The 26,886-nt window shown below is 38.2% G+C and overlaps 1 protein-coding gene across 3 annotated transcripts in view; it reads left to right on the forward strand.

The window, feature by feature from the left end:
* The window catches only part of LOC105927712 (RNA-binding motif, single-stranded-interacting protein 3), a 173,597-nt gene that overhangs the window by 101,707 nt on the left and 45,004 nt on the right, over positions 1–26,886 (forward strand). For all 3 annotated transcript variants that reach the window (XM_036130553.1, XM_036130544.1, XM_036130537.1), the window contains exons 5-6: positions 22,673–22,830; positions 26,232–26,311. In XM_036130553.1, coding sequence (XP_035986446.1) covers positions 22,673–22,830; positions 26,232–26,311 — 238 coding nt within the window. The remainder of the gene's footprint in view (positions 1–22,672; positions 22,831–26,231; positions 26,312–26,886) is intronic.

A 26,886-nucleotide genomic window follows, 5' to 3' on the forward strand; every position in this document is an offset into this window, starting at 1 on the left:
TAAAACCACAGATACATATTTACACATACTTATACACTGATTGTTTACTACAAGTAACGATTTGCAAAAAAAAAAAAAAAAAAAAACAATGGGAAAAAGAATACCACACCACAGTGAATTTCAGATACCATCAATGGTAAGGAAAATACCATAGGGGTAGCCACAATCTGAATGTTCATGCAATTCTAAAAATTTGTGCTGCTTTGTTTAGAGATCCAGTATTAACTTAAACCCTCAAAGGTTATTGAAGGATAAAAACAGAAAACAAAAGAGATTTCTTTTAACAGCCCCGACAGGCATTTATGAATTCTGAATTTGATGTCATATTGTAATACAAAATGCCTCAAGGCACAATAGGATGTATTCCAACACCAACATTGGTATATTTGTGCCAAAAGTGAAAATGTTCCAAACAACATCAAGCAATTACTGAAATTACAAAGTGTTCACAAAATATAGCAATATCCATACAAGAAAAATAAGAAAAATCAGCTGAAAAACAAGGGTCAGACACAGTACCGTAATCATGTCATACGTTCAAATACATATTTGAATGCATTGAAACCATACATCCAATGATCCAACAATTACAAAAATATGAGAAATGAAAAACTAATTATGCCTCTCATGATTTTTAAAGTAATTTCAAACTTTCATTTTTATTTGTTGAAAATGAAAGTCTTTGGAATTTGGAATACCCTAAAAAAGGGGATTAAGCAGCTGGAGTAGTGAGGCAGTGTCTGGTTTGACTCTGTACAGATCTATAAGGACAGAGATAACTGGAAAGCCCTTTAAAGAGGCTATCCTCACATTCCATCTCTCAGTGGAATTAGCCTTTCAGTGTATTGCTGAAGCAGCCGAGGAAACATAGAGAGGATTGATCAAGGGAACGTCCAGCCCAAACTGCAGCATGAGGGGTTAGAGAGAGATGAAGAGAATGTGGAGTGGTCAGTCTTGGATGGAGAAACTCAGAGGGATCAAGGAGAAGGAAGAACCACATAAAGCAAGTAAAAGGATTTAAAGTAGTGGGGGAAAGAAAATAAGTTCTAATCATTTTTACACACGCAATTAGGCATACATACAGTACCTTGCATAAGTATTTATACCGCTTTAACTTTTTAAAATAATGTTACATTTCACCCACAAACTTTATATAGCACTTAATTGTGAAGTGAAATTGAAATGACAAACTGTTTCCACATTTTTTTAAGAAGTAAAAAAAAGTATTATTATTATTCATTATTATTCAGCTCCATTTCCTTTGATGCCTCACAAAAAAAATTGCAGTAAAGGGCCTTCAGAAGTCTACCAATTAATAAAAAAGTCCATAATTCAATAACAGCATAAGTCTTGCTGTTCTGTGAAGGCATCAGGAGTTTGTTAGAGCATCAAACAAACTAATCGACATTAGTGAACAAACAGCATCATGTAGGAGGAAAAGTTTAAGACAGCATTGTATGTCATAAAACAGCAATAAAAACTTTAGACATCTTACAAGACACCACTTAAGCCATCATCTGAAATTAGAAACTGTGTGGCACACCCTCACCAAGACGTGACCATCCATTTAAAAAGACTGTTAGTGAGAGGAGTAGCCGAGTTGCCCATTATAACTCTGGGGGAGCTGCTGAAATCCACGACTGAGGCGGGAGAATCTGTTAACAAGACAACAATTAGCCAGGCCTGTCCTCTATAGCAAAGCTACTGTTCTATTATTGTTGAAAAAAGGCTTGGCAAGTCCATATTGCAGTGTGTCCTAAGTCACATATGGAACACCAGAAATATGAGGAAGAAGGTTAAAAAAAATAATAATAAAGTTTTATTAAAGTTTTAACAGACTGGTGGTGGATTTACAGTGCACATCACCCCTAACATGAAACCCAGCAACAGCAGCATGACTTTAAAAGGATGCTTTTCTTCATTATGGAGCTAAATGCTAAGTAATTTTGGAAGACAAATTGCTAGAGGCTATAAAGGATTAAGGCTTGGATGGAGGTTAACTTTCTACCAGGACAACAGCCCTACACACATGCAGACAGACCTTCTTTGGACTTGTTTACATCCAGGCAGATTCATATGTTAGAAACCCAGGTCCAAGTCTAAATCCAACAGAAAATGTGTGGCAAGACTTAAAATGTGAAGCTTACAGACAATATTATGTTCTCTTTAAAAAATAATAGAGATAACAGAAGTAATGACTTTAATTGGTTGAATATACAGTAAATGGAAGCCACACTTTACAGATTTTAATTTGTAAAAAAAAAAAAATTAAAATAGATAAACCTGCATCATTATCTTTCCACTTTACAATTATGAGACAAAATCCCTGTGAAGCACTCCAGTAAAGCTGTACAATTAAGCATACTAAGACAGACTGGATGGAATGCCTTACATACAAAAGGAGACAATGCATCTACATCCTAACTGGGTGTTCAGAGTGCACATCTCTCATTGTTATTTGTGGCTATAAGCGTGTTTGCTGTTCATCTCTGCACAGTCGGCACAATCAGCTCAATTCACATTCCAATGGCATAATTCAGTCATCAATCAAACTTTGCGGAAAGCAGCAGCAGCAGCAGTGAAACAGCTCCTATGGATGGTCTTTGGAACAAAATATCCCAAATCAAATGCTGTAACCTTTTAGGACGTCTGAGTCTGTCCATGCACACTGAAAACCAATGAAGATTTTTGTATTGCAGTGCTTTTCACTCTCACTGCTCTCCGTCTTCACCACTCTTTCTATATAATTATATTCTTTCTTTCATTCACATATATCCATTGTCCCTATTCCCCATGATCTGTCTCTTCACTGATTTGCCTTTGAGTCAGTTTGGGTCTTTCTTGGTTTCATAAGTATACTGAAGAAAACAGAAATTTGTGGTGCAGGCAGTGTCGGTTGCTCCTAACAGCCTTTACTCAAATGAAAGTGGCTCCAGGGAAAGTAATTGCACTTGCATGTAAGAAATGCAATGAGTTTTTACATCAGCTTTGGGTCCTGTTTCTTTGTTTTGATGGTTATTTATCAAGAGCAATTGACTTGAAATGTGTGTGTGTGTGTGTGTGGGGGGGGGGGGGGGGGGGGGGTTTCGGCCAAATTTGTACGCCGAGAAAGGATCTGATGTGAGTGTTATGGATGGCGGTAATAATGAATACATTTTGAACATTTCAAGTTCAGACAGCTCTAAATCAGGGTTTCTTAGATACCTCTGTGAATTCAACCATCTGTTTGCCACCTAAGTTTGCTGCACCTAGAAGCTTTGATTAATTTGGCTTACATCCAGTACAACATATTCTTCAGAGAGGAATTATTTCTTCTAAACCATTTACAAATCCTTTATTTGACTCAAAGGCATGCACTATGTTTGGCCCTATTTAATTTTTTTTTTTTTTTTTTTTTTTTAGCACAGCGGGGTGATATCACATAATTCTATAGAAACGAAAGCTCCAGGCTTAATAAAGTGACTTAAAAGAAAGCCCAGAATTAATTAAGACACATGTTCTGCTGACAGGTCATCCAAACATCACCCTGTTGACATGGTACTCAAGCAACCTCGCTCTTGAATGTATGTTGTTACTCGGAAAGCTTCAAGTGTGTACCACTCGACTATTGACCATTAAATTATTTTTCCAGTCTTCTATATTTTCTGTTTGCCCCTCATGCCTGTGGCCTTTTTCTAATGGAATTTATTTTCTGAATTACTTTAATTCTTTTTATTCATGGAGCACCAACTTACAAGAAAGGCCATCTCAAGGCACTTAAAAGACAAAGGGTCAATGAGATTTTCTAATTCAGATACAATATAAACCATTAAATTTGGTCCATCTTCATTTCAAACCAATCAATTGTTTTGTTTTTTACAATGCAGCTCAATGATATAGTCACATGCTGATATAGAAACCTCCAGCAGAAATAGGCTGGGCGTTGAGGAATACTTTCTATGAGAAAGAAAAAAATAAAATAGGCAAAATAAATGACTGTAACAACTCCATCAAAAGGCTTGATGGAGTTGTTACACGCAGCTAAAAACAGATCAACTGAGCCAAGAGTTCATCTGCGAAGAGAAACAGAGAAACCAAAATAATTGGCAATAATACCTCTATCAGTGGCTCCATCCAGCATACAAGACATCGAAACACAGAAGCAAAGGGTAGCACACCTACTAAAATATATTTCTCGGATATTGGAGAAAAGACAGCTATTTGCGTGTGCTATTACTTTCATGCCTTTCATCAGTTTGAGCAAACTGGACGTTTAATTCAATTCATATTCAAATTAAATAAAAAAATACTTGAATTGCTTTATTAATCCTGGAAAGGAACTTTAATCTTACATAAGTAAGCTTTGCATTGGATTAAACTTCTCAGCCTCTCCCAGAAATAAATCATTAGCTATGTTTTCATGCACAAAATTTCCCGATCTGATTAAAATGTATTCAGATTAAATAATGGGATTGTGCTGTTAGCCATTAATACGATCATAATGTGCATGCATATCCACCTGGCTTTATCCAGAATAGAACCACTCAGAAAAAAAACATGGAAGAAGAAGAAGAACTTTTATCTTTGCTAAACAAGAAAAACTTGTAAATAAAGCAGTATTATACGAGTTTGTCTTCCAAGCACTCGGGCTGGACTTTCACGATGTTCTAATTACGGTTGACAATTTTGTGGTCTTTTATTTTTCCGAACAAAAAGATTGTAACACGAGCCCCGACAGTTTTGCTTCCTGACGTAATTCCGCCACTCACCAACGCGGAAACACGTCACGTCTACGTCGGGCGCACATGCGCACTTGGGTCAGTTTGCCACATTCGGAATATCTTGAGGCTGACAAGTATTTATATGTACGTTGATCGGATATCCAATCGACATAAATCACCCCTGTCATTTGAAATACAATTTCATTAATCCAATCATAATATTGCGATTGGCTTGTTTACATGACGCATTTATATTTCGATCGGCTGTTTATTCCGATTACTTTTGTCCATGTAAACGTAGCTATTGTTGGTTTATCATTTCATCCATGTTATTGCAGTAAGTCATACTCATGTCTTAGATTTTAGACAGGTTTGTGTTCCAGGTTATGTACTGGGCTACTAGTATGAATGGGAGCCAAAAACCGATTGTACCAATTTATGGTACATGGATGGGGCTGGTCCCATGGCACACCTTCACAAACATTTCATGAGTTCCACACCCGCTCATTTTCCACTGAGGTTTTGCAAATCCTTGTTAGAGCCTCATGACTTTGTAAAGGGGAAGCTGTTATTTGGCAAAATAAATGCATAGATGAGTGTGAACATGTTGTCTTGAGTTGTCCTTGGTAGAGGATATGATGGCATTTAGACTGCTGTTTCCTCGGTGGTCTTCCAGTGAGACTATTTAAACTGTGGCTGCTGCATCCATCAACAGGAAGGAAATAGGCTTGTGCACTTCCTTTATGTGAGACAGTTTTACTTCCATCTGTGTGTGTGTGTGCCTTTGCTCCAGATAATGTGTAGGTGTGACTGCTCTTTAGTATTCGCTGACTCAAAAAAAGGTTTCTGTTTCTCAAAGCAAATAGTCTTTGTCCAAAACACGGTCAAATTGGCCCCACTGTGGCCTTGTGTCGACATCTAAAGATTGTCAAGAAATCTGGTCCCTCTCATCTGTTCACCACAACAATACACACCCACAAGGACATTTTCAAAGAGCCCGTATTCAAGCAAAGAACTTTACAAACCACTTTGTATTGCACAACAACCTACTGAAGCTGTAGAAATAAGTGGGATGTTAAACCAGAGGTTACAGTTTGAACTCACACACTTGAGCATGAAAGGACTGCTTGATTAACTGTTTGTTCGAAGAGTTTAAAGGCTGCTCTCCATCCCAAACAGCAGAGAGTGAAAACATGTGTATCAGCAAATGTTTGTCAATATTTAATTTAGAAATTTCAATTGCAATGTACAACCAGTATAGAATATCCCTCCCTCTCTCCATTCATCCATGGAAACAATCTCATCTGACAAAGAGGAGACAACGGTTTATTTTTTTTATCTTTAAGTTCAATAGCCAGACTCTTGAACTCTACCCTTTGAAGAAAATCTGGGCGGCCTGGAATGGCATTTTCAGTCATGCTTCCCCTCCTATCCTGGTTGAACTTAAATGTGTTGGCGCTGAAGAAGAAAACAGACATATCCTGACATATACTTGTTTTCCCCTTATCTTTCTCTCTTGTTTTGCTACCCTCAGTCACTCTCTCTCCACAGTACAAGTTAAAAGCTTTATACGTTTTATAAGTTTAATAGTTTATTTACTAAAACTAAACCATAACTTAAAAGCAACAGCATCTCGATATTTTTGAGACCAGGGCCACTGTAAGATTTTGCATTGAGATTTGCATTGCATCATGAAGACCAAAAACCATACCTGATTTTCATTGTTAGCCTATCAGGTATGGTATGTGCATCCTTGCTGCAAGCCAAGTAGAAAACAATGCAAATAAATGGAAGCAGGTGCTCTGATCTGATGTGACCAAAACTTTTTTTTGCTGCATTCACTGCACTGTGTGTGATGGGAAACATACACCGTGACAACCATGGGAATCGTGGTAGCAGGATCAAGCTGTGGGAATGCTTTCTTCATAATGAACAGTGAAGGTGGTCAGAGTTCATGGAAATATGGATGGAGCCAAATATGGGAAAATCCTGCAAAAAGACCTGACAGTGGCTGTAAAACATGAGAGACTGTGGTGGAGGGTCACCATCCAGCTAGACACAACACTTAATAGAGCCAGAGTTGCAAAGTAAATGGTTTAAATGAAAGCATATCCATATTTTATAATGACCTAGACCTAAATCTAAAAGAGTTTTTGGCAAGAGTTGAAAACCAATGTTCACAGATGATCTCTGTCCAATCTGACGGAGCTGGAGCTACTTCGAAAAGAAGAATTTTCTAGAATTGCAGTCTGTAGATTGGTAAAGCTGGTACAGACATGGCCCGGAAGGTTAGTTGCAGTTTTAGAAGATAGCTCTACAAACTGTTGATTCAGGAGCTGCATACATATTCAGGCAGCACTTTTATGAATTTATTTATTCTGAAACTGAGAAAACTATATAATTTTTCTTCCACTTTATGTACTGTTTTGTGCTAGTGTGGGACAAAAAAAAATCAATAAAATATATGGACTTCCACCATTGTTACCATACCCTCCATAAAAATCTGAACAGAAAAATTGTTGCAATCTGCAAAAATATTGCATCAGAAGTTACTCAATGAACAACACAATAATCTGTCTAGTTTAAGACCTATTTCTTCCTGCTGGTTGGATTTGATTCTTCCATCAGACTAAAGGGCAACACATTAAATTGCATCTTCAACATACATTTGAAATTAACAGATCTGTGGATTTTGGGTAAAACCGGTTATCCCTTTATGGCAGCAGGTGGTGCAGCTTGGCATGAAATAAATAAATAAATTACGTATGAAAGAACAGAAAGAAATGAGGTTGCCGTAAACTGTGCTCTATGGAAATCTTTTTCACCTAAACAGGTTCCAAAAGGATTTTTTTAGAGCATCAGACGCTGATGGTTTGCGTTGTTTCTTAGGAAATAATAATTTTATGACATGTGCGTTGCTCTTAAGACTTAATTTTTCAGTCCAAACACCCTAAACGAACTTCTCTGTTGCTGTTTGAGAACTTTATTTATCTTTTGTGAACTGTGGTTATCTTTAATCTGTTCCCAGGTTTCCATTTCTCTAAAGATTTATTAATAAAAAAATTACCATTAGAAGAGAAAAGAAATGGCACAAGAATAGCCTTTTTTTCTATATGTTTCTCTAAGAACCCCTTTTATTAATTTTCTCTTTTCTATCCGAGAAAGCTTTACCTCTCTGATAATCCAGCGATGGAGCAAGCCTCTTGGTTTATTGCATTTGTGTAATGAAATCTTCTGACACAGACAGCCAGACAGACAATTTAGTGAAAGGGGAGGAGAGGGAAGGGATTGAAAAAGCAGTCTGTGAATCAGTTTAGGAGCTGAATTTAACTCACTTTCAATCTGTTCAATTCTTTTTTTGAATTAGGTTTCTGAGAGAAACACCGTGGAAAATATCAACCTGACCTTAGAAGTACAATCTGAGCATGCCTTTGACAAACTGGCTAGTTATCATCACGATCAACAGCAGTCCACATTAGCATTTGGCTGCAATTTTTAGCATTCTTTTTTTTTTCTCTATTCTTGTACCTTTCTAAGATGGCATAATGTGTAGTGTGTGCTTGAGGAATAAGATAAGATCCAGAAGACCTGAAAAATCTTTCTGTTGACGGACTACTGTATGCAAAGTTTTCATCTGAAAGCTCTTCGTGGGTCATAAAATGTTGTTTTAGTTTTTGGTGTTTTTCACAGAATTAACTAAAATGTTGTTTTTGTCTCATAGACTGCGAGTAGAAAAGTGGTTAAGATTCTGATTTAAAACTGCAATTAACAGGTAACTACTTTTAATTGAGATTGGATTGCAAAACCCAACCTAAGGCAGGTGCAACAACATGAGTCTGGCAATATCTATGGCAGAATTGCAAAAAGGCACAATATTTAAAAACATATATATTTTTTTTATCTGCATTTTTCTTATGCATCACCATCAACATATCACTAATTTATAGATAACATTTTATAACCTTGATAATAAATAAGCTAGACTATTTTAGCAGCTGTAGGAAAAAGTCTTCCATGTTCAAGTGAAGCACCTAATGTTATGCATGCTTGTTTGAAATGTTTTTGTAAATACAGTTAAACCAATATCTTTTTTAATCAAGATTATCTTGCTGCAAAAATCTCCCAGCACAAGGCCTTACTGTTACATATGGGGTTTAACTCACCTATCAATGCATGCATTATAGTTGTATCATTAACAAACTAATCCTTCTCATCTCTATATAATCCTCTCGTTTCATCCCCATCATTTCCACTGCTCTCAATTTCATCAGCCTCAGACATTATGACACATCTCATAAAGGGAGTGTTTGCTTTTTTTAATTCATGTTTATAAGCTTGTCTCTGCATAGCTGCCATCAGTGATAAATCCATGCCAACTACCATGTAACAGTTTTTTTTTTTTTTTCAGAAATAATGCATACAACCCCACAAAGTACTCTCTTCCGAAAGGGTTAACGGGGTGTGTACCTGCAGCACCAGAATCAGATACAGCTCCCTTTCTTGTGCCTGGGCCCCATAAATCATTTGGAATGAGGCTAGCCCTGAAGCAGTCTGTCTACCCAGGCAGACACTGTGACATCAGACTGAGGAGGCCTTGAATGACACCGAGACACATTTATCAGACACATGAAAGATTTGCTCCGAAATCTCTTTCTCTGAACATTTAAATTCCCAATTTTTTTCTTATTCTTCTTAATCCTCCACATTTGTGCATAGTTGACAGTATTTATAAACTGCTCATACACCAGTCTGTATTGCCATTTAATTATTTATGTTCTTTTCAGCATTTCTTCTGCCCTATATGTATATTCAAAGGTTCAATCTCTATATGTAACTCTATCTGTCTAAATACATTTGGTTTACTATCTTCCTGTAACTGAAAGAAAAGGTACAAAAGTTGCATTTTTTTTTTTAGATTTTTTTACTAATCGACCCTAAACAGAATGGGTGGTGCCCACCCATTCTGTTTAATGTTTCAGCACATGGCACCACAAAAAAGCAGCATATGCTGACTCAAAACTTAAGACAAACAAAAATACTTATGCCTTTTTAATACCAAGTTCATAATAAAATTCCTTTGTGTATATCAGGTTTCAGCTGACCTCTATACAGCTGAAACTACATATTTACATAGATTTTGTCATTGTGTAAAAACACATAATTCTCTCCCTCCCTGACATAAAATGTCTTGTTGTAGGGTTAGGGTTTTATTGGTTAGGGTTAGGTTTAGGATTACCTAAATTATTTCTGTTTACTAACATTACAGTTTAGATTATAGCTAATAAAAAAAACTTAGTGTCTCAGAACATTTGAATATTACAAAGGTCAATAACAAAGGATATGTGAAACAGACATGTCAGGCTTCTGACAAGTGTGTTCATTAATAGGCAGTCAATGCTCAGTTGGGACTCCTTTTGCATGAATTATTGCGTCAATGAGGCGTGGCATGGAGGCAATCAGCCTGTGGATCCGCTGAGGTGTAATGGTTGCTTTGATACTGACCTTTAGGTCATCTGCATTGTTGGGTCCAATGTTTCACATCTTCTTCTTGACAATACATGGATGCTCTATGGGGTTCAGGCAATGCTAGTTTGCTGGCTAATCAAGCACAGTAACGCCATTGTCATTGAACCAGCGTTTGGTGCCTTTCACTTTGACAGTGTGGGCAGGTGCCAAGAGCTGCTGGAGCATAAAGCATCTCTCCATAGCCTAGGCAATAGGCTTCTGAATTTGTTTCTGGATCAGAAATACCTTGACTCGAGGAAAGCAACATTTGTTGTGATGTGTAGGATTCTTGATGAGCTGACTCCAGCCTCAGTCTGATCCTTCTTAGTTCTTGAATTGACTTTGCTTGGCAGTACTATCAAGTCTGGGGTTGTCCCTTTTGCACCTTTTCCAACCACTTTTTCTTCCTTTCACTCAATTTTCCATGAATGTGTGACAGTTTATTTACACCTGCCATTGTAAATAAAATGTCAGGTGATGAATTTGCCTCTTATATATATATATATATATATATATATATATATATATATATATATATATATATATATATATATATATATATATATATATATATATATATATGTATGTATGTATGTATGTATGTATGCATGTATGTATGTATGTATGCATGTATGTATGTATGTATGTATGTATGTATGTATGTATGTATGTATGTATGTATGTATGTATGTATGTATGTTGAAGCTGCCGTGCTACAATATCTGCAGCACAGCAACTCTAAATCTATCTTGGAACGGCTGTGCACTAAGATATGTAGCAGTCATGATCTGCATTAAAATAAGCCTGCATGTCTGTGTGGGTCTCTGTCTCAGAGATCATCCGTCTGCATTCCAGGTGATTAGACTGGCCAGCAGCTGAGTCCCATTAGCCTTGATTACAGCATTCAGGAGAGAGAGAGAGAGAGAGAGAGAGAAAGAGAGAGAGAGAGAGAGAGAGAGAGAGATGCAGTTTTAAGTCCTTAGGTCTATTATGGGGGGTTGTTTGTGTGTGGAATGTTGATGCATAGGTTTTATGTCTTTTTGGCATCACTTTGCCATGCATTTTCTTAGTTGTAACTTAATAGTTAAATGTTCAAAGTGAGAGGTAAGGCGAATGTTTCAGATCATGCTTAGCAGGGGGTGTATACAAGTATTGCATTAGTCTTATGATTAGTTGTCAAAATGAGATTATGTTTGGAAGCAAAAATGTGTGTGATGGGTTTCAAAAGGATAGTTAACAGATAAGAAGCTTTAGCGGGGGAGCGTGTCTTTCCTGGTTTCTCAGAAAACTTGAGACTTGAGTATTTCAGTGGATTCTTGCCAACAGAAATGTTTGGGGGTTTGGCTTTGGTCCTGCATTCCTGTAAGATAACTCTAGATACTTCTATAGGAATAGCTGTATCCAGCAATAGCTGTATCCAGCAATTTTAGAGCACTTAGCAGGTATCCTTTTTCCAGTGACCCCCAGAAAATTTCACAGATGACCAGAATCAGATCATTTTATGCTGCTTTACCACCGCTGATTGGCAACTGGCTTGTTGGAAACAAAAAATCTTATCGTTTTTCCCAATGAGTTAACAGACTCTGCATAAGCAGGTGATGCTGACAGCATCATCTTACAGTGCAGAATTTGTTGCTATGAGTTTCAGAAAGCACTGGACATTTTAGTGCTTTCATGGTTGACACACCTCTTCAATGTTGCATGGAGGACCAGAACAACACCCCAGTGGAACTGACCTGCCAGTTATCAAGTACATTCGGTCATTCATCCATTCACTAACACAATCACAAGCTGTTGGTGGTGAGCTATATTGTAGCCACAGCTGCCCTGAAGCCGACTGACTCAAGTGAAGCTACCAGATAATTGACGCTACCAGACCCTCTGACCACCAACGGCGGGCAAGAGAGTTTAAATGTCTTGCCCAAAGACACAACAACTGAGATGGTCAGAGTGGGGGTTCAAACCGACATCCCAAGGCAAACCACTAGCTCCTGCACCACTGTTTTGGAAAGGTGGCTCGGACTGATTGTTGAACCTTGTCCTGACCGTGAAACAGTGGACCCGATCTTTACACTTGTGGAATTTCTGAGGAGATCATGGGAGTTTGCCACTTCATGTATTTTGTGGATCTGGAGAAGGCTTATAACCGTGCTTCCGCTGATGTATTTTATGCTGAGTATAGGGTAGCTGGAGGGCTTTTTAGGACCGTGCAGTCCTTGTATTGCCAAATGAATAGCTGTGTCCAAATTCTCAGTACAAAGTCAGGCCTTTTCCCAGTGCACGTCGGACTCCTCCAGGGCTGCTCCTTGTCACCAATCCTGTTTGTGGTGTTCATGGACATAATTGAGGTTTGGGAACCTCGGGATCACTTTGCTGTGTAAATGTTTGTATACTTGATTAGCAACTAGTTTATCAAGAATTTTAGATGAGAAAGGAAGATTAGATATACATCTGTAGTTTATCAAGTCATTCTGATCAAGAGAAGGTTTCATATGTAAAGGTGTAATTACAGCTATCTGTACAGCCTGTGGTGCATATCCATTTACTAAGATTAGACATATCAAATCAAACAGAACACTTTCTTAAATAATTGGGTTGGGTCTAGCATACAAGTTGAAGTTTTAGATGAGTCTTATTCTAATATTTAATAACTCATAAAGCCCATTTGGTTCATAACCTTACTGGTCATTGCCATATTTGTGAAGATTATTAAACTAAGAGCTCATTCCATTATTCTGAACATTTGTTTCAGTTTGATATACTCTTTATAGAGAGGATGGAGTAACCACCGTCCAACATGAAACTACATAATTTCTGCTAGGCTTGTTTGTGTGGTCACTTTGAACACTAAACAACTGCAATAACAACAGAACACATCATTACAATCAGGCCTGGTTCTCATTTAATCTAAGCATCAATCAACATGACACTAAACAACACAAAAGTCAATTTTTTATTTTAAATCACAACCAAGGGAGATGGGATTGCATAACTTTCTTGGCCTTCTGATTTGTATGCAGTGAAGGGAATGTTTAATTCACCCATGCTGGGTTGCTTTGTCTGCATGTCGTCCTCCACCCTTTCTTCATTTTTCTCCGGTCATATGTCTCTCTCTTTCCTCTCTATCTGCATCTGACCCCCTTGGATGGTTTCAGCATCTCAGGATGGGGTGATTGATTCCTACTTTGGACAGCTGGAAGACAAACAGCCCACAGACTGCTCTGCAGCAAGGACCGATTTCTGCTCGGACTCTGTGATGAATTACTGCCTTTTTAATACACAGTGAAGACAGTGTGAGGGGAAAATAGAAAAAAAGATGAGAAGGGACAAAGTCATGTTGATACTGCTGAGCTAAAAGCAATAGAGAACAGAGAAAGAGTAAAAGAAATGTGGATAATGTGGCTATATACCATCATATCTCTTTGTTTGCAGTCACCTGTTAAACACTGTATGCTAAAGACTTGCAGAGTTTGAGCATCAAGCATTAGAAGCTGGAGGTTGAAAAATTAAATCCACTATTTCAACATTACCTTCTATTTAGTCAGTGAGCTGCACATTTTATGGAATATATGTGGTAATTCACAACAACTAGAGAGTGTGATTGGAAAATAACAAAAAAAAAATGTATTTTCCAAATTTAGCTTTACTTGATACGGCTTGAGTTGCACTTTCTGTTATCTGCAGGCATAACTATTGAGCGTTTCTGTGTCTAGAAAAAGAATTGTCAAACAGTAAATATCACACTTGAAATGTCACTGATTTTCAACATTTTAGGCCTTGTTATTTTATAGATGCGGATCAATCTTCCTCTCTTTAGCTTAGTTCCACACTTGTTTAACAGCGGAATACTAACTATTCAGAATAATATGTATTCTGAAACACATAACACTGCAGCAACATTTCTATTAATATTTATACCTGTAGGTGACCTATATGAGGACGTCCATTTTCTTTACATGTGGCTGAAAGGCTGGCTTTCTTTGACTTATTTTGTGCTTCTTCCAAAAACATAAAATCACAAGTTCTCGGCTGTTTTGTTAGTTTCAGAGCTCAAATAAGAAATGCAGTGATTTTGGTCACTGTTTTCACTTTCATGTTTAAATATGACAAATTGTCCCAGCATAGCATAGCATTTCTACATCTCTGATACTATATATATATATATATATATATATATATATATATATATATATATATATATATATATATATATATATATATATATATATATGTATGTATGTGTTAGTGATGTTAAGCTAAGCTGATTTTTGAACGTCAATTTAACTTATATCACAAAGCAATAGTGACACATGGCCTGCATGGTTCACAGTCCTGGACCCTCGCTTAGTGACACTCTTTACTTATATGTGAACCCAAAAACAAAACGAAAAAAAAATGTTCTATTAGGTGAACACAATTCGGAATATCTACAGTTTTAGGTAAAATATCTGACCATTCATCAAACAATCCCACCTAGCAATTGTTTGGTCTAAAAGCAAAGACATCTGAATGACAGATGACACCAAACCAGCTACAAAAAATCAGGAAAACAAACCAGCACCCATTTCAGCAGAAAAAAAGCCTGTGGTTGAAACAAGCGTCTATAACAGCACCCACCCCCACCCTCTTCCATGAAGGTACAGGGAAATCCAACAGTGGCCCTCAGGACCATTTGTTTCCCATTCTATAAGGTATTGATGCAAGGGGCCATGGCACTGGACATCAGCGATGCAACAAATGGTGTACGCAGGATGGTCATCGCTGACCCAGGAATTTTGTGAGGGTTGGCTGGAGGGCATGAGCGACTGTAGAGGACTGCCTAAATTTGTGAGATGTGGAATATATAGTAAACTCGAAGGTGAGATTGGAGTTTGAATTGGACGGTGGACAAATTGAAGATGGAGTCAATGACAAAAGAACTGGGGTAGAACTTTCAGTTGTAATATTTTCATTGGAAACCTTAGGAGAAAACAGACTTTTTGAACCGAGGCTACTTGGGAGCTGGGCTGTTATTCCCATCTGTGATTATTTTATTTTGAGAGGATGTTCTCAGGAGGGCAAATTTGGTTTGATTCCATATTCTGCGGTGGTGTTGATGTTAATTATGGAGCAATGGGATGGTGGAATGGAAGGAGAGATGGCTGAAAGCCTTTGAAAAAGTGAAAGAGCGAAAGCTGCTAGGATGCGTGATTGTGTGCAAACTCCACAAAGGTAAGATGTTGGCTCTAGGTGGCTGGGTTAGAGGAGCACACACAATAAAGGGCGTTCTCGAGTTTGCATTGCCCATTGGTTTGTGACTGGAAACCTGAGGTGAGTTGGGATTTGCCCCCAAAACGCTTAACATTACAGTCAGTCAATCACCCATTCACAACCTAACAGCGGCGAGCTATGTTAGTAGCCACAGCTGCCCTGGGCAGACTGACATAAGCAAGGCTGCCATATATCGGCACCACCGGGCCCTCTGACAACCAGCAGCAGGCAATGCGGGTGAATTGTCTTGCGGGGGACAGCCACAATAACTGAGGTGGTCAGAGGGGATCGAACTGGCAACCCACCAGTTACAGGAAAAACTCCCTTTTGGGTGAATGGGAAAAGAGGCATTAAAAAGACCAGAATTTCCACAATATAAGCAATGTCCAGTGACCATTCTCCAACGTCTCTTCTGGAAACAGGTTATTGTCAATAGGAATGGAATAGTTGATTGAGTCGTGAAAGGACTAGAGTTGGTCCCTACAGGGATAACTCATCTTTGTAATTATCATTCAGATTTAAGAAAAGCTCATTTAAGAGCTTTCCACTCTAATTCTGCAGCTAAAATGCAAAAATATATCAAACCGTGCCTCTAATTTATTTCTGTCATGGTTGTCACAGTTCTTGGTTTTGGTTTGTAGTTTGATTCCCGGTATCTTTTTTTCCTCAGTTACATTCAGACTGGTTTTCTTGTTCCTCTGTTGCTCTCTCTCGCCCCCTGTTGCCACTAGCTCTCTCTCCTCCGTTTCTCTCCCAGCTCCTTCTCCACACCTGCGACCAATTAGTCAATCTACCCCTGCCTTTGTTCCAGCTCCTATCCTCCCAGTATTTAAGCTCCTCTCATTTTTCCATTCCCCGCTGGTTTCTACTGTTGTTTCCTGTTACCTGGCCTGTTCTTCGTGCACACCCTCAGGTCTACCTTTTTGTTTTGCTCTGGCTCCTTTGTTTTCTTCAGTGTTTGTAAGTTTTTGGATTTTATATTAAACTTACCCATAACGACTTCCTGCTTTGGTCTCTTGGTCCTACAACAACCTCTATCAAAGCATGGCAATTTCCCTGCTTTAATGCCCAAAGTCTCTTAAACAGAGCCTCTGGTTAGTAGCCACAACTAGGGGCTCTGTTTAACTCACAAAATTCATAATAACTGAAAAGATAAATAGTGTTTGGATTAATCATCACCTGCACTCACTTGAGAGCTTTATCCAAGAGGAGACTAATGATATTAGACATTTCACTTCAGTCATCACTTGAGTGATAAACCACCCAAAGACTAGAGCACTCTGCAGCAGGAAATCTTGACAATGTCAATTTCCCACAAAAAGTATTTGGGTCTCAGGAAAACAGTGAAATGAAAGAGTGAGCAAGGGCGGAACCTGAAAGAATGGTGGAGATAGCAGAGGGAAGGAGGTAGTGTGAGAATCCAGAAGTCTGAAGTAACTTGTTAAATGTGTTTAGTTAACGTGTCCAGGGCCGGAGCTACAGACTTGCGCTGTTGGACACAACTCATGCCTAAAACATGGAATTGGTTTCACTGGACTGACATTTCTGGTCTTTTCTGACTAGAAAAGATTTAATGGTTTATTGACACAAGTGAATTAATGAATGTTTATGGAGGGTTCAAGGGGAGACTCCAGGAACATGAGGAGGAGAAGAGGTAAGTTGTTATTGGGGGAAGTTGTAATTTGTTAAATTTGTTCTCTTGCTGTTGTGTGATGGAGTTTCTGGGGAATGATGCAATGGTACCCACAGAGGTTGAGGTTGGGAAGTTGAATCTTAAGATGAGTTCTCCAACATACTCTGAGAACGAGGTGGCAGAGGACTGGAAACCAGAAACATACCATGGACTGGAATCAGTTTGTTCCTTAAAGTAAAGGGGTACGCTTGGAAAACTATGGAATGTACTAGCAACAAAGTAGTGGAGGCCTTATAACCACAAATTCAGTGAGAACAATCTGGCATCTATCTCAGGGAATCCACTCCTTTTTATGATCCCACTGATTAGACTTGATGAACTTCAGCTCTGAAGAAGAACCTGTTGATCACACCCTGCAATCAGAGGAGGTTAGGCACACACACACACACACACACACACACACACACACACACACACACACCTGCAAAGGGCCCTGTGGATATGACAACATGGGGATCAGTAGTTATGACATGAGCTGAACTGGGTCAATATAAATTAATGAGGTATTTCAGTATCTAATGTTGATTTCACCAAACCAAGCCTGTAGTCATCATGAAGATGGGGATAAAGTGTATATCTCTATGGTTAATGAAACCCCCGGTTTTGGGGGGTTTAGCATTCATAAAGTATTTATGAAATGTTCATTAAGTATTGATTAAGCCGTTAGGGAGCGTTTAGACACCCTGACAATCTTTATGAAAGCTTAGGACTTGGCTTGAGGATGAGAAACAAGAATAAGAAATGGAGATAGAGAAGAAGGCTGCTGAGAGAGAGATGTAAATGAAGGAAAATAAAGACGAGTGTGGTGTGCAGGCGTGCGGGAAGAGAAAGAATGAGGGGACGCAGAGGTTAGGAAGAAAATGAAAAGTGTGAGGAGGGAAAAATTTCTCTTCTTTAAATATTAACGAAGCATTCAGATAGTGTTTTAGTCAGCAAGGCTACCATTAAGGGAGATTAGGTTTTAATCTTAGCGAGTGTAGGTTTGAATAGCAAGTAAGAAGAAAAGGGAAATTAGTATGAACGAATACAAGATGGGAGGAACACAGGGTAGAGGGAAAAAGTGAGCCAAGGGAGGCCAAAGTCAAGAAAATGTGCAAGAATATATGAATGGCTCAAAGTAGAAGTAAGAAGCCAACACATACTGTAATGAATGGTATCTGATTTCCATAATCATCAACTCCTTCACTATGAAAGTGCTCTGGCATTTGTTTTCCAAGCATCTCTGTTCTCATTGCTGTACCTGCTCATTCTTGCCAGTGCTGTGAGGGGCTGAGATTTCTGATTTCAAGGGTTTCTATTTAGGACGCAAGCAGAAAGGCTAAGAGGATCATCAACTACTGTCTCGCCTTGCATCCATGCATGCTGGCATGCAAACATAGTTGGCATTTTCAGTCGGTATTTAACCACTGCTTTGCCCTCACCTTACCCTCTATATAATCAGCAGGTGTTGCTGAGTGGCAGGGTACCTAGGAAGTGGCAGGATAAGAGGTACAGGCCTTCTATAATGATGCAGCATTGAGGTTTAATGGGGCTGAAAACACTAGCTGACTGGCTGGCTGGCAGGACAAACACAATAAAGGAGAGCCACAGTTGGTGTGAAGCTGTTTCCAGAGCATGGCAGATGTTGCAAAGAGAGAGACAGAGTGGCAAAGAAACAAAGCCAGAAAGGTGACTCATTTTCAACCTGCAGAGCAAGTGATAACCATGAGATAACTTTGTACAAACAGCAACTTTAACCAAAGTCAAGAAAAGTTGATTCACAGGTGGATGCTTCTTCCGGGTTCTGTCTCATATGCTACAATAATGGTGAAATAAACCAGAATACACTTTTTCTTGTAATTGCTATCCACGTTCTTCTAATATCACACCTGCATACAAGTTAACTTTGTTGTATTAATCTTTCATGTTTGGTTTGATTTGCCTTGGAAGCCTGAATGTGAATCTAGGAATTTAAACAATAAAGTTGAACAGAAATTGGTTGCATTTGGGAAAACAATTTCAGTTTGCTGATTAGCTAAAATGTCACCTGTCGATTTCAATTTTAGTCTGGCTTGGTTGGGGTCCTCCAGCTTTCATATCAGTATTCTAAATTTAGGGGAAGCCTGGTTAGATTGTCTTTTTTTAATTATTTTATTTGACCTGGGAATGTCATCTTTTTAGTATGAGTCGAATGCACTAATAAAACTAAGTAACAAATTTAAACAGCTGTGCTAGTAAACTAAAACTGGGACAATTTGAACCTTTAAAAAGTCATTTACCGAACAGTCACGTCTACATTTTATACTGACTAGGCGCCTACAACTTGGTTCATATGGATATTTTGTTTGCCCACTTTGATGACTAAAACTGTAAAGTCATTTTCTATATCCTTCTTATTGTCTACTGTAAGGTAATGTGGGTGTGTGACTCCAGGGAATATTTACCAGAAGGAGGTCACTTAGAGTAATCTGCCAGATTTTAAAAGAGCGATATTCCCCAATAAAGAGATCAGAAACAAAAATCAATAGCAATTACGTAATATAACATATTTTAGTTAACAATATAATTGTATTAAGTTACACATAAGGAGAAGGGGAGAAAGGTACAAAATGGAGGTCCAAATTAGGACCAAATAATCCAGAGCCATTGCCGTGAGTTAAGGATTTATTTCTTTGTAATTCTCACCCCGGTGTCTAGGTGACCTCACCTGTGTTTATTGTAGTTTTCCCAATTCACAACCAGCTTCACATTCTGAACCAGTTTACCTGTGTTCACTCACTAGTCACCTGTTATATACACTCCTTTTTTAAATAACAATTTCTCAGGTAGTTTTCTCATGTCAATTTATGCTGCCTTTCATTTCTGCTCTAGGTGTTTCCTATTCTTTTGTCTTGTAGTTAATCATTTTTATTTGTGTCTTGCACCACCTTCCAATTCACGTGTATGTTTCAACCACTTGATATGACAGTAATGGGGACCAGTTGTTTTAACAAAGTATAACATGGACTCTGTTAGAAACAGGTCTTGGCACAAGTAATGTGCTAAAAGGGATTTGCCTATGCACAGGAGAGCAGTTGTTAGCACTGTTGCCTTACAGCAATAATGGTCTGGGTTGGAATTATGGCTTGGGGTCTGTCTGCACAGAGCTTGCATGTTCTCCTATGTATACATGGGTTCTTTCCAGGCACTACAGCTTCCTCTCACAGTCCAAAAACGGTCTCTCTAAACTGCCCTCAAGTGTGTGCGTGCATGGCTATCTGTCTTTTGTGCTTCCGTGTTGCCATGTGATGGACTGGCGACTTGTCCAGGGTCTACCCTGCAATCCTACATGGACAAGCGAGCATAGGTAAACATGGATCTGCCACTAACGGGAATTAAAAGTTACATTAAAATGTGCTTTTTTTTATTATATACACATCTCTTCTGTTAATGTTACACCATTTGATTTATTCGACGTAGTAATAGAGGACAGAATCCACCACCCTGTGATATGTACATAAATAAAACCATGGTTAGCTATGGTCATTTTTAGATCTATTTCCTAAAGAAAGAAATCAAATCTATTGGAGGTGATATTTCATAGAGCAGAAATCTTGATACTCTTTCAACCATTCCTTTTACTGGAGCCATGAGTACAGATCCTCTGGTACAAGAATGAGTAAATAGATCCCACACACTGTGATCCGGTCTCCCCCTGGCTGACATTTGACCTTGTGACTCTGTACCCGAAACATTTTAATAAGGTCTGAGTTGGAAAAGGTTGAAACCTGCTTCGCTTTAATCATGCAAGATGAACCAAGAATGATTTCAGTGACGTAACTCTTTCTTGAAGATGATTCTAAGACCAGTGACAGTTTCCACAGCTGTTCCACTAAACTGCTTTGATGTTACTTCTTTCATGTGTCCCCTGCTTGTCTTAATGTGGGCGCACACAAGCGTGCACACAAATGCTGCAGATAATATTCAAAGCCAGTTGCTCCATGTGTGAAGACAACCCCCCCCCCCCCCCAGTCATTAGGTTGGAAACTGACAAATGAAAATCCTTGTCTGCCTGCCATGCAACTCGCACGTAGATATTAAGAATTCAAAATAAAAGGTGAAGTGTTTCAGAATCTTCCATTCGGGCTGTTCTGCCTGCTCTGAGTCTCTTCTTGGCTCTAGTCGCAGTCTTCTGGGCTTTGAGCTTTCTCTCTTCAAACATCAACCAATCCTGCTGTGGATAAAAGAAATATTTAGGTCTTAAGAGAGCCCAGAGGGTGGCTTTTATGTCACAGAAACAGAAAGTGTTAACCCAGCAGGACACATGTAGGCACACTGACATGTTTTCCCAATGACTTTGAGTCAAAATATACATCTAAAGTAAACCTACCGTAGGGTGCTGGTCATTTCCCTCTCTTTGCCATTTTCAACACCTGTAGTTTTGGTCATCCCATACCTTTAGTTTCCACTAAAACCTCTTGAATTCCACACTTGTCTTGGGCTGTCTGGTGGAGGATCTAAGTACTCCCGGTGGCAAGGGTCTAAAAGTGCGAGACAGCTACCCTCACATTTTAATAAGTAGACTTTTTATAAAGTACAAAGTCTTTCTTTTGGAAAGGTTACAGTGAGTAAAAGGTTTTTAAAATAATCTTCAACCCTATATTCCTATATGTCAATGGTAATTTGTAATATGTTGGAATTTATTTTATATAATTTATTAAGTTCATGTTTTATATATTATCATTGTAATCAACAATGACAATCCTTCATTCAGTCTTTTACACCGTCATGTCTTGCTAGCTTTAATGAAATTATAAATTAATTTCTGGAACATGCATTTACTGTTTTTCTTTCTCTGCAGTAAGATACATGTAGAACCGCTCCTCCTTCCATACAACTTTTTCATGCAACCATACCCCTTCATTTGACAACACCACACACGGATATGTTGGACCCTTGATTGTTTGCATTGAGTTTTGTCAAGTAGAAAATAAACAATAAAAGTATTCTTAAAAGTATACCTATCTTACTGAGTAACACATAAGAAGAACCCACCCCCCACCCCACCCACTCTGTTTATTGGAAAAAGTTTTATTTTAACTTTGATAGCACTTATTCTCCTGCTTGCTTCAGGGGTTTTGGGAGTTTGACTCTTGGGTTTAATTCACTGCCATTTTTTCACTCAAATATTTGTTCAGGAAATTTTTTTATTTTACCTTTTACAACTTTATATGTTTGATAGGGGAACAAATTGCATAAAGTGCCATGACGTTGCGTGACTAGCTCTCTTCTTCTCTACAATCAATATTCTTTACAGAAGTATAAAATGTTATTTTCAGATAGAATTGTCACTTACAATTGTGTTTTTATTCAAAACACAACTTTTACTGCAATGCGCCAGCAGTTATTTTTGTTAAGTTGTCCTATATATGACTGGATCAAATAAAAATATGTGTGTGTGTGTGTATATATATATATATATATATATATATATTATTATTATTATTATTATTAGTGAAATTAAATGTCAAACATTCTCTCCTCTTCTTCCACTGCCCCTCCACAGCAACAGGAGCAGGACCCCACCAACCTCTACATATCCAACCTGCCTGTGTCAATGGATGAGCAGGAGCTGGAAAACATGCTGAAGCCCTTTGGTCATGTTATTTCCACGCGGATACTGAGGGATGCCAACGGTTTGAGCAGAGGAGTCGGTTTTGCCAGGTACATGCTGTCTGAAAATAACAACAAAAAAAACACACCATCCCCAGAGTCATGTAGCTTTGAAACTTTGTTTGTTTTCTTGCAAGTAAAAAAAAAATTATGTGGATTCATTATTTATAATGGCCAATGCAGCCCTTCAGAGAGACTTGTGTTCATCAGCTTTATTTTATATATGTCCATTCATTCTGAAACAAGTTTAAATTCTCAGTGCAAGGAATGCTTGCTCAGAAAGTGGAGGTGGAAAAAAAGATCCATAATAAAAACATTTTGTAGCTTGCTTTGGGACAAAAAAGCCCCGTATTTGTTAACGTGAGTTTAGTACATTAAACTTGAGATGTGAAATCTTATATTTTAATGAGTACTGGTAGAGATAGCACCTAGACAGTTTCTCATGAAGACAAAATGAACTTCAAATATTAAGAACTTCATATGAATTTTAGTAATGTGCAATGACAATACAGTGTAACAGAAACACTTTCCTTCTTGTATGAATATATTTGAACTCAACAGCGCTTTTTGGATTCAGCTGGATTTCTTCCATTTGGTTTTAACGTAATGTGACCAAAGACCCCTTTTTGTTGTGATCGGATGCAATGTGGCACTGAATTGAAAAATGTTAGGGCACCAACACACACAAATGCACAGCTAAAGGTGAAAGGCAAGAAATAAATATTTTGACAAAGCCACACAGCTTCACAAAAGAGGCATCTGATGTAGTCATGCAATATGTGGAGATATTGTGTAATTATAGTAGTATTTCCCAAGTGACTGACTTTTCTGCAATGTTACACTGCATACCCAAGATTTTTTTAAACTGTGACCTTGAGATCAGAGACAACAGAAATGGATACGCTATATTGCAACTACAACTGCTGAAAAACCAATTAATAGGATAAATGAACAATTTAAATGCCAGCGTAATGAGGGAGAGAGTTTTTACTTTCTTTATATTCAAAAGCTTATTGCATACCCTAAAAATATGGAATCATTGCCTTTTAAAATGTATAATTTGGATCCGATGTTTCGAGCATCCTTGACAAGTTCCTAATTGCATCTGTTTGATGAAGCGCATCGGTCCTGCCTGTAGTACTGCACTACCACAACATGATGCTGCCGCCCCCATACTTTGGTTAGAATGGCATTCTAAAAGTTGCAAATATTCTCAATTTTCCTGAAAATATTGCTATGGCCATTATGGCTAAACACTTTCATTTGACTTTCTCCAGACCACAGTACTTGTCTCCAGACATAAAGGTCTTTGTCCCTGAGTGATCTGTCTTTTTCTCCTGTTGCTTTTAGAGAAATGGCTTGTTCATCGCTGGTGTGGCCTTTTAACTCATGTTGCTTCAAAACTTGTTACACTATGGTTAATAAAACTCTCTTAACTGCCTTAGCCAACATCTTCTCAAGGACCTTTGCTTGTTTTTGTAATGTTGGTTCACAATTTTACATCTAATTCCGTTTATATCAGGGGCACAGAATCTGCTGTTTTCCTAGACGTCATGGCGGCTGGAGATTTACATGCTGACTGGCATAATTGCCTGGAAAGACAAACTGCATGCATTCAGGCATCTAGAAATTACACCCAATGATGAGAGTTGTGAAAGTCCAAATTACTTTTTCAGATATCTTAGCTGATTTTTATTTATTTATTTTTTGATGTTACACAGAGAAGAAGGGAGTTCATACATATCAGAAGCTTACAAAACCGTGACATAAACATCTGGGTTTTCCCAGAGTGTTCAAATACACAGTAACACTCTCTCCCGCTATTGTGGCATTTATCTAATAGAAATAATTTTGGTAACATTAACAGACCCAGAGCAGGAAGAGTATAGCATGATTTAATGTCTGACAGTGAGAGGGGAAAAAAAGGATTGTCATTTTATGCGCTGGTTTCAACAGCATTTGAAACAAATTACAGTGTCTCACTGCTGCTAAAAAGCATTCACCTTATGCTTAAAATATATTTTCACATTTCTTAATGTAACAGCACACCTACATAACACAGTTGGATAAATAGTTAATTTTCTTATTTTATTTTTGTCAAACACTAAAACGGTTTCTTGTCACAAGGTTCATGCAGTCCATTGAGCTTTCAAAGTACTAGCCGTTCTTGACATTACAAAATCTGGTTAATAGGATTTTTTTTTGTGTGATTTTGGTTTTGCATGAGTGTGGATAGACTATTCACCGTTTATATAATCCAGCTTCTGTAGACTGAGATACATTTTTTGTCTGCGAGTTGAATGTTAGTATCAAGGTTATGAGGATCAAAATAACTTTTACTTTCCTATAGTAGGAGGTACAGTAGACCACCAAAAACAGGAAATGGAAGACAATGCACAAAATAGCCATCAAAAGAGTGATCAAATGAACACTCAGAAAATGTGACAAAAAAGCACATAAAAGAGTGTGGAAAAATACTAAAAACAAAATTTAGTTCTCAGAATCTCTGTAGCCTTTTTTTCTGGTCTAACGTGCATGTTAAGAAAATGTAAGAGTTTTAGAAATTTTATGAAAATGGCATAAAACCTGTCATCGATTTGGTGTCAGCAGATTGTGCTAATTGTCTTTTGGAATATGGAAAAACAAAAAAACTAAACAAAAAACAAAACAAATAGAGGATGTTATCATATTCGCTTTTATAACAGAAGTCGCAGTAAGATTGGTAATTCACAACCAAAGGACTTTTTGCTCCAGTGGAGAAAAAGGAAAACTCCCCATCTCTCTACCTTCGTCCCCTGTGTGTGCATGTGTGGTCCTCTCAGTTACACCGTAGAGCGTGCCAGTGATTAGAATGCAGTCAAGTATATATTCTGGGTCACTGACTGTACAAAGAAAACCCAAGACTCACACAGAGACATGCATACTCGCATCCTAAACCCCCCCCCCCCCCCCCCCCCCCACACACACACACAGTCTGTCCCCTCTGTCACCATTTTTCTCCTCCGTTCAGACACACACACACACACACACATTGACACTGGCTTTTCCTTGCATAGCAGGCAATTAGTCATTGAGCTGTGATTGGGTGAGCGGAGCTGAATAGGGGCAGACAAAGAGGACATGACACACAACAGATCAGACTGAATGGAGCTTTTAAAGTGGGACAAAGGAGAGGAAACCCCATAGAAAACAGACACACACACACACATACACACACACACACACACGCACACACAGGCCTACCTAAGGCATTTATCACAGGCTGCGAAAGACACCTAAGCACTGAGCATCTTTAACTGGCAAGCATTTACACATTTATCTAAATGCAGGAGTCTTTTGCAAGCATTCATATCCACATATGGTACATTAACTTTTACAGAGCCACAGAGGTCTTTTTGCTTACTCAAACTTACCAGGAATCCTCTTTCTTTCTTTCTTTCCCTCTGTTGCAGGATGGAGTCGACGGAGAAGTGTGATGTGGTAATTCAAAATTTCAACGGCAAATTTTTGAAAACCCCTCCAGGCATGACAGGTAGACATAAATTGCATGAGTAAAACAAGCTTTCTCAGCTACAGCACATTTAATTATACTAGACATGTTAACTCAAGACATTTTGGTTCTTTATTTATTTGTAATCCTTGCACCACTGTGCTTCTTCTGTACAAGCAGGAGGGAATTCTTTGTTTCAGGGTTACGTCTTTTGCTTAAAAATTGATGTGACATTAAATTACTTTCCTACAAAGCCTCATTTATCGAGTTTATGATGACCTTTAGTTTTTCAGACAACCAATGTTAATGGAGAAAGCATGATTTTATTAGTTGTGTAATTCGGCTTTTAGTTTTAACAATAGTCTGAGCATAAAACGACACGGGGACACATCATCATCTCTGCTCTGTCTTTGCTTCCCGCTCTGAGGGCACCCTTGAGTTGAGTTGGCTGAAGGATTTGTGTGATTAATCCTCGCTCCGTTAAAAAAAAAATGAAAATGCTGAGACAAACCCTTGCTTAGGCACATATGCATAGCCAGACTGATGTCGTTTAAAACAAACAATCTGCTTCTGATGGTCCATAAAGTAATGAGAAAAAGAAACTTGTTTCCTTTTAA

Source organism: Fundulus heteroclitus, chromosome 3 (assembly GCF_011125445.2).
Source record: "Fundulus heteroclitus isolate FHET01 chromosome 3, MU-UCD_Fhet_4.1, whole genome shotgun sequence".
NCBI classification, from domain to species: domain Eukaryota; kingdom Metazoa; phylum Chordata; class Actinopteri; order Cyprinodontiformes; family Fundulidae; genus Fundulus; species Fundulus heteroclitus.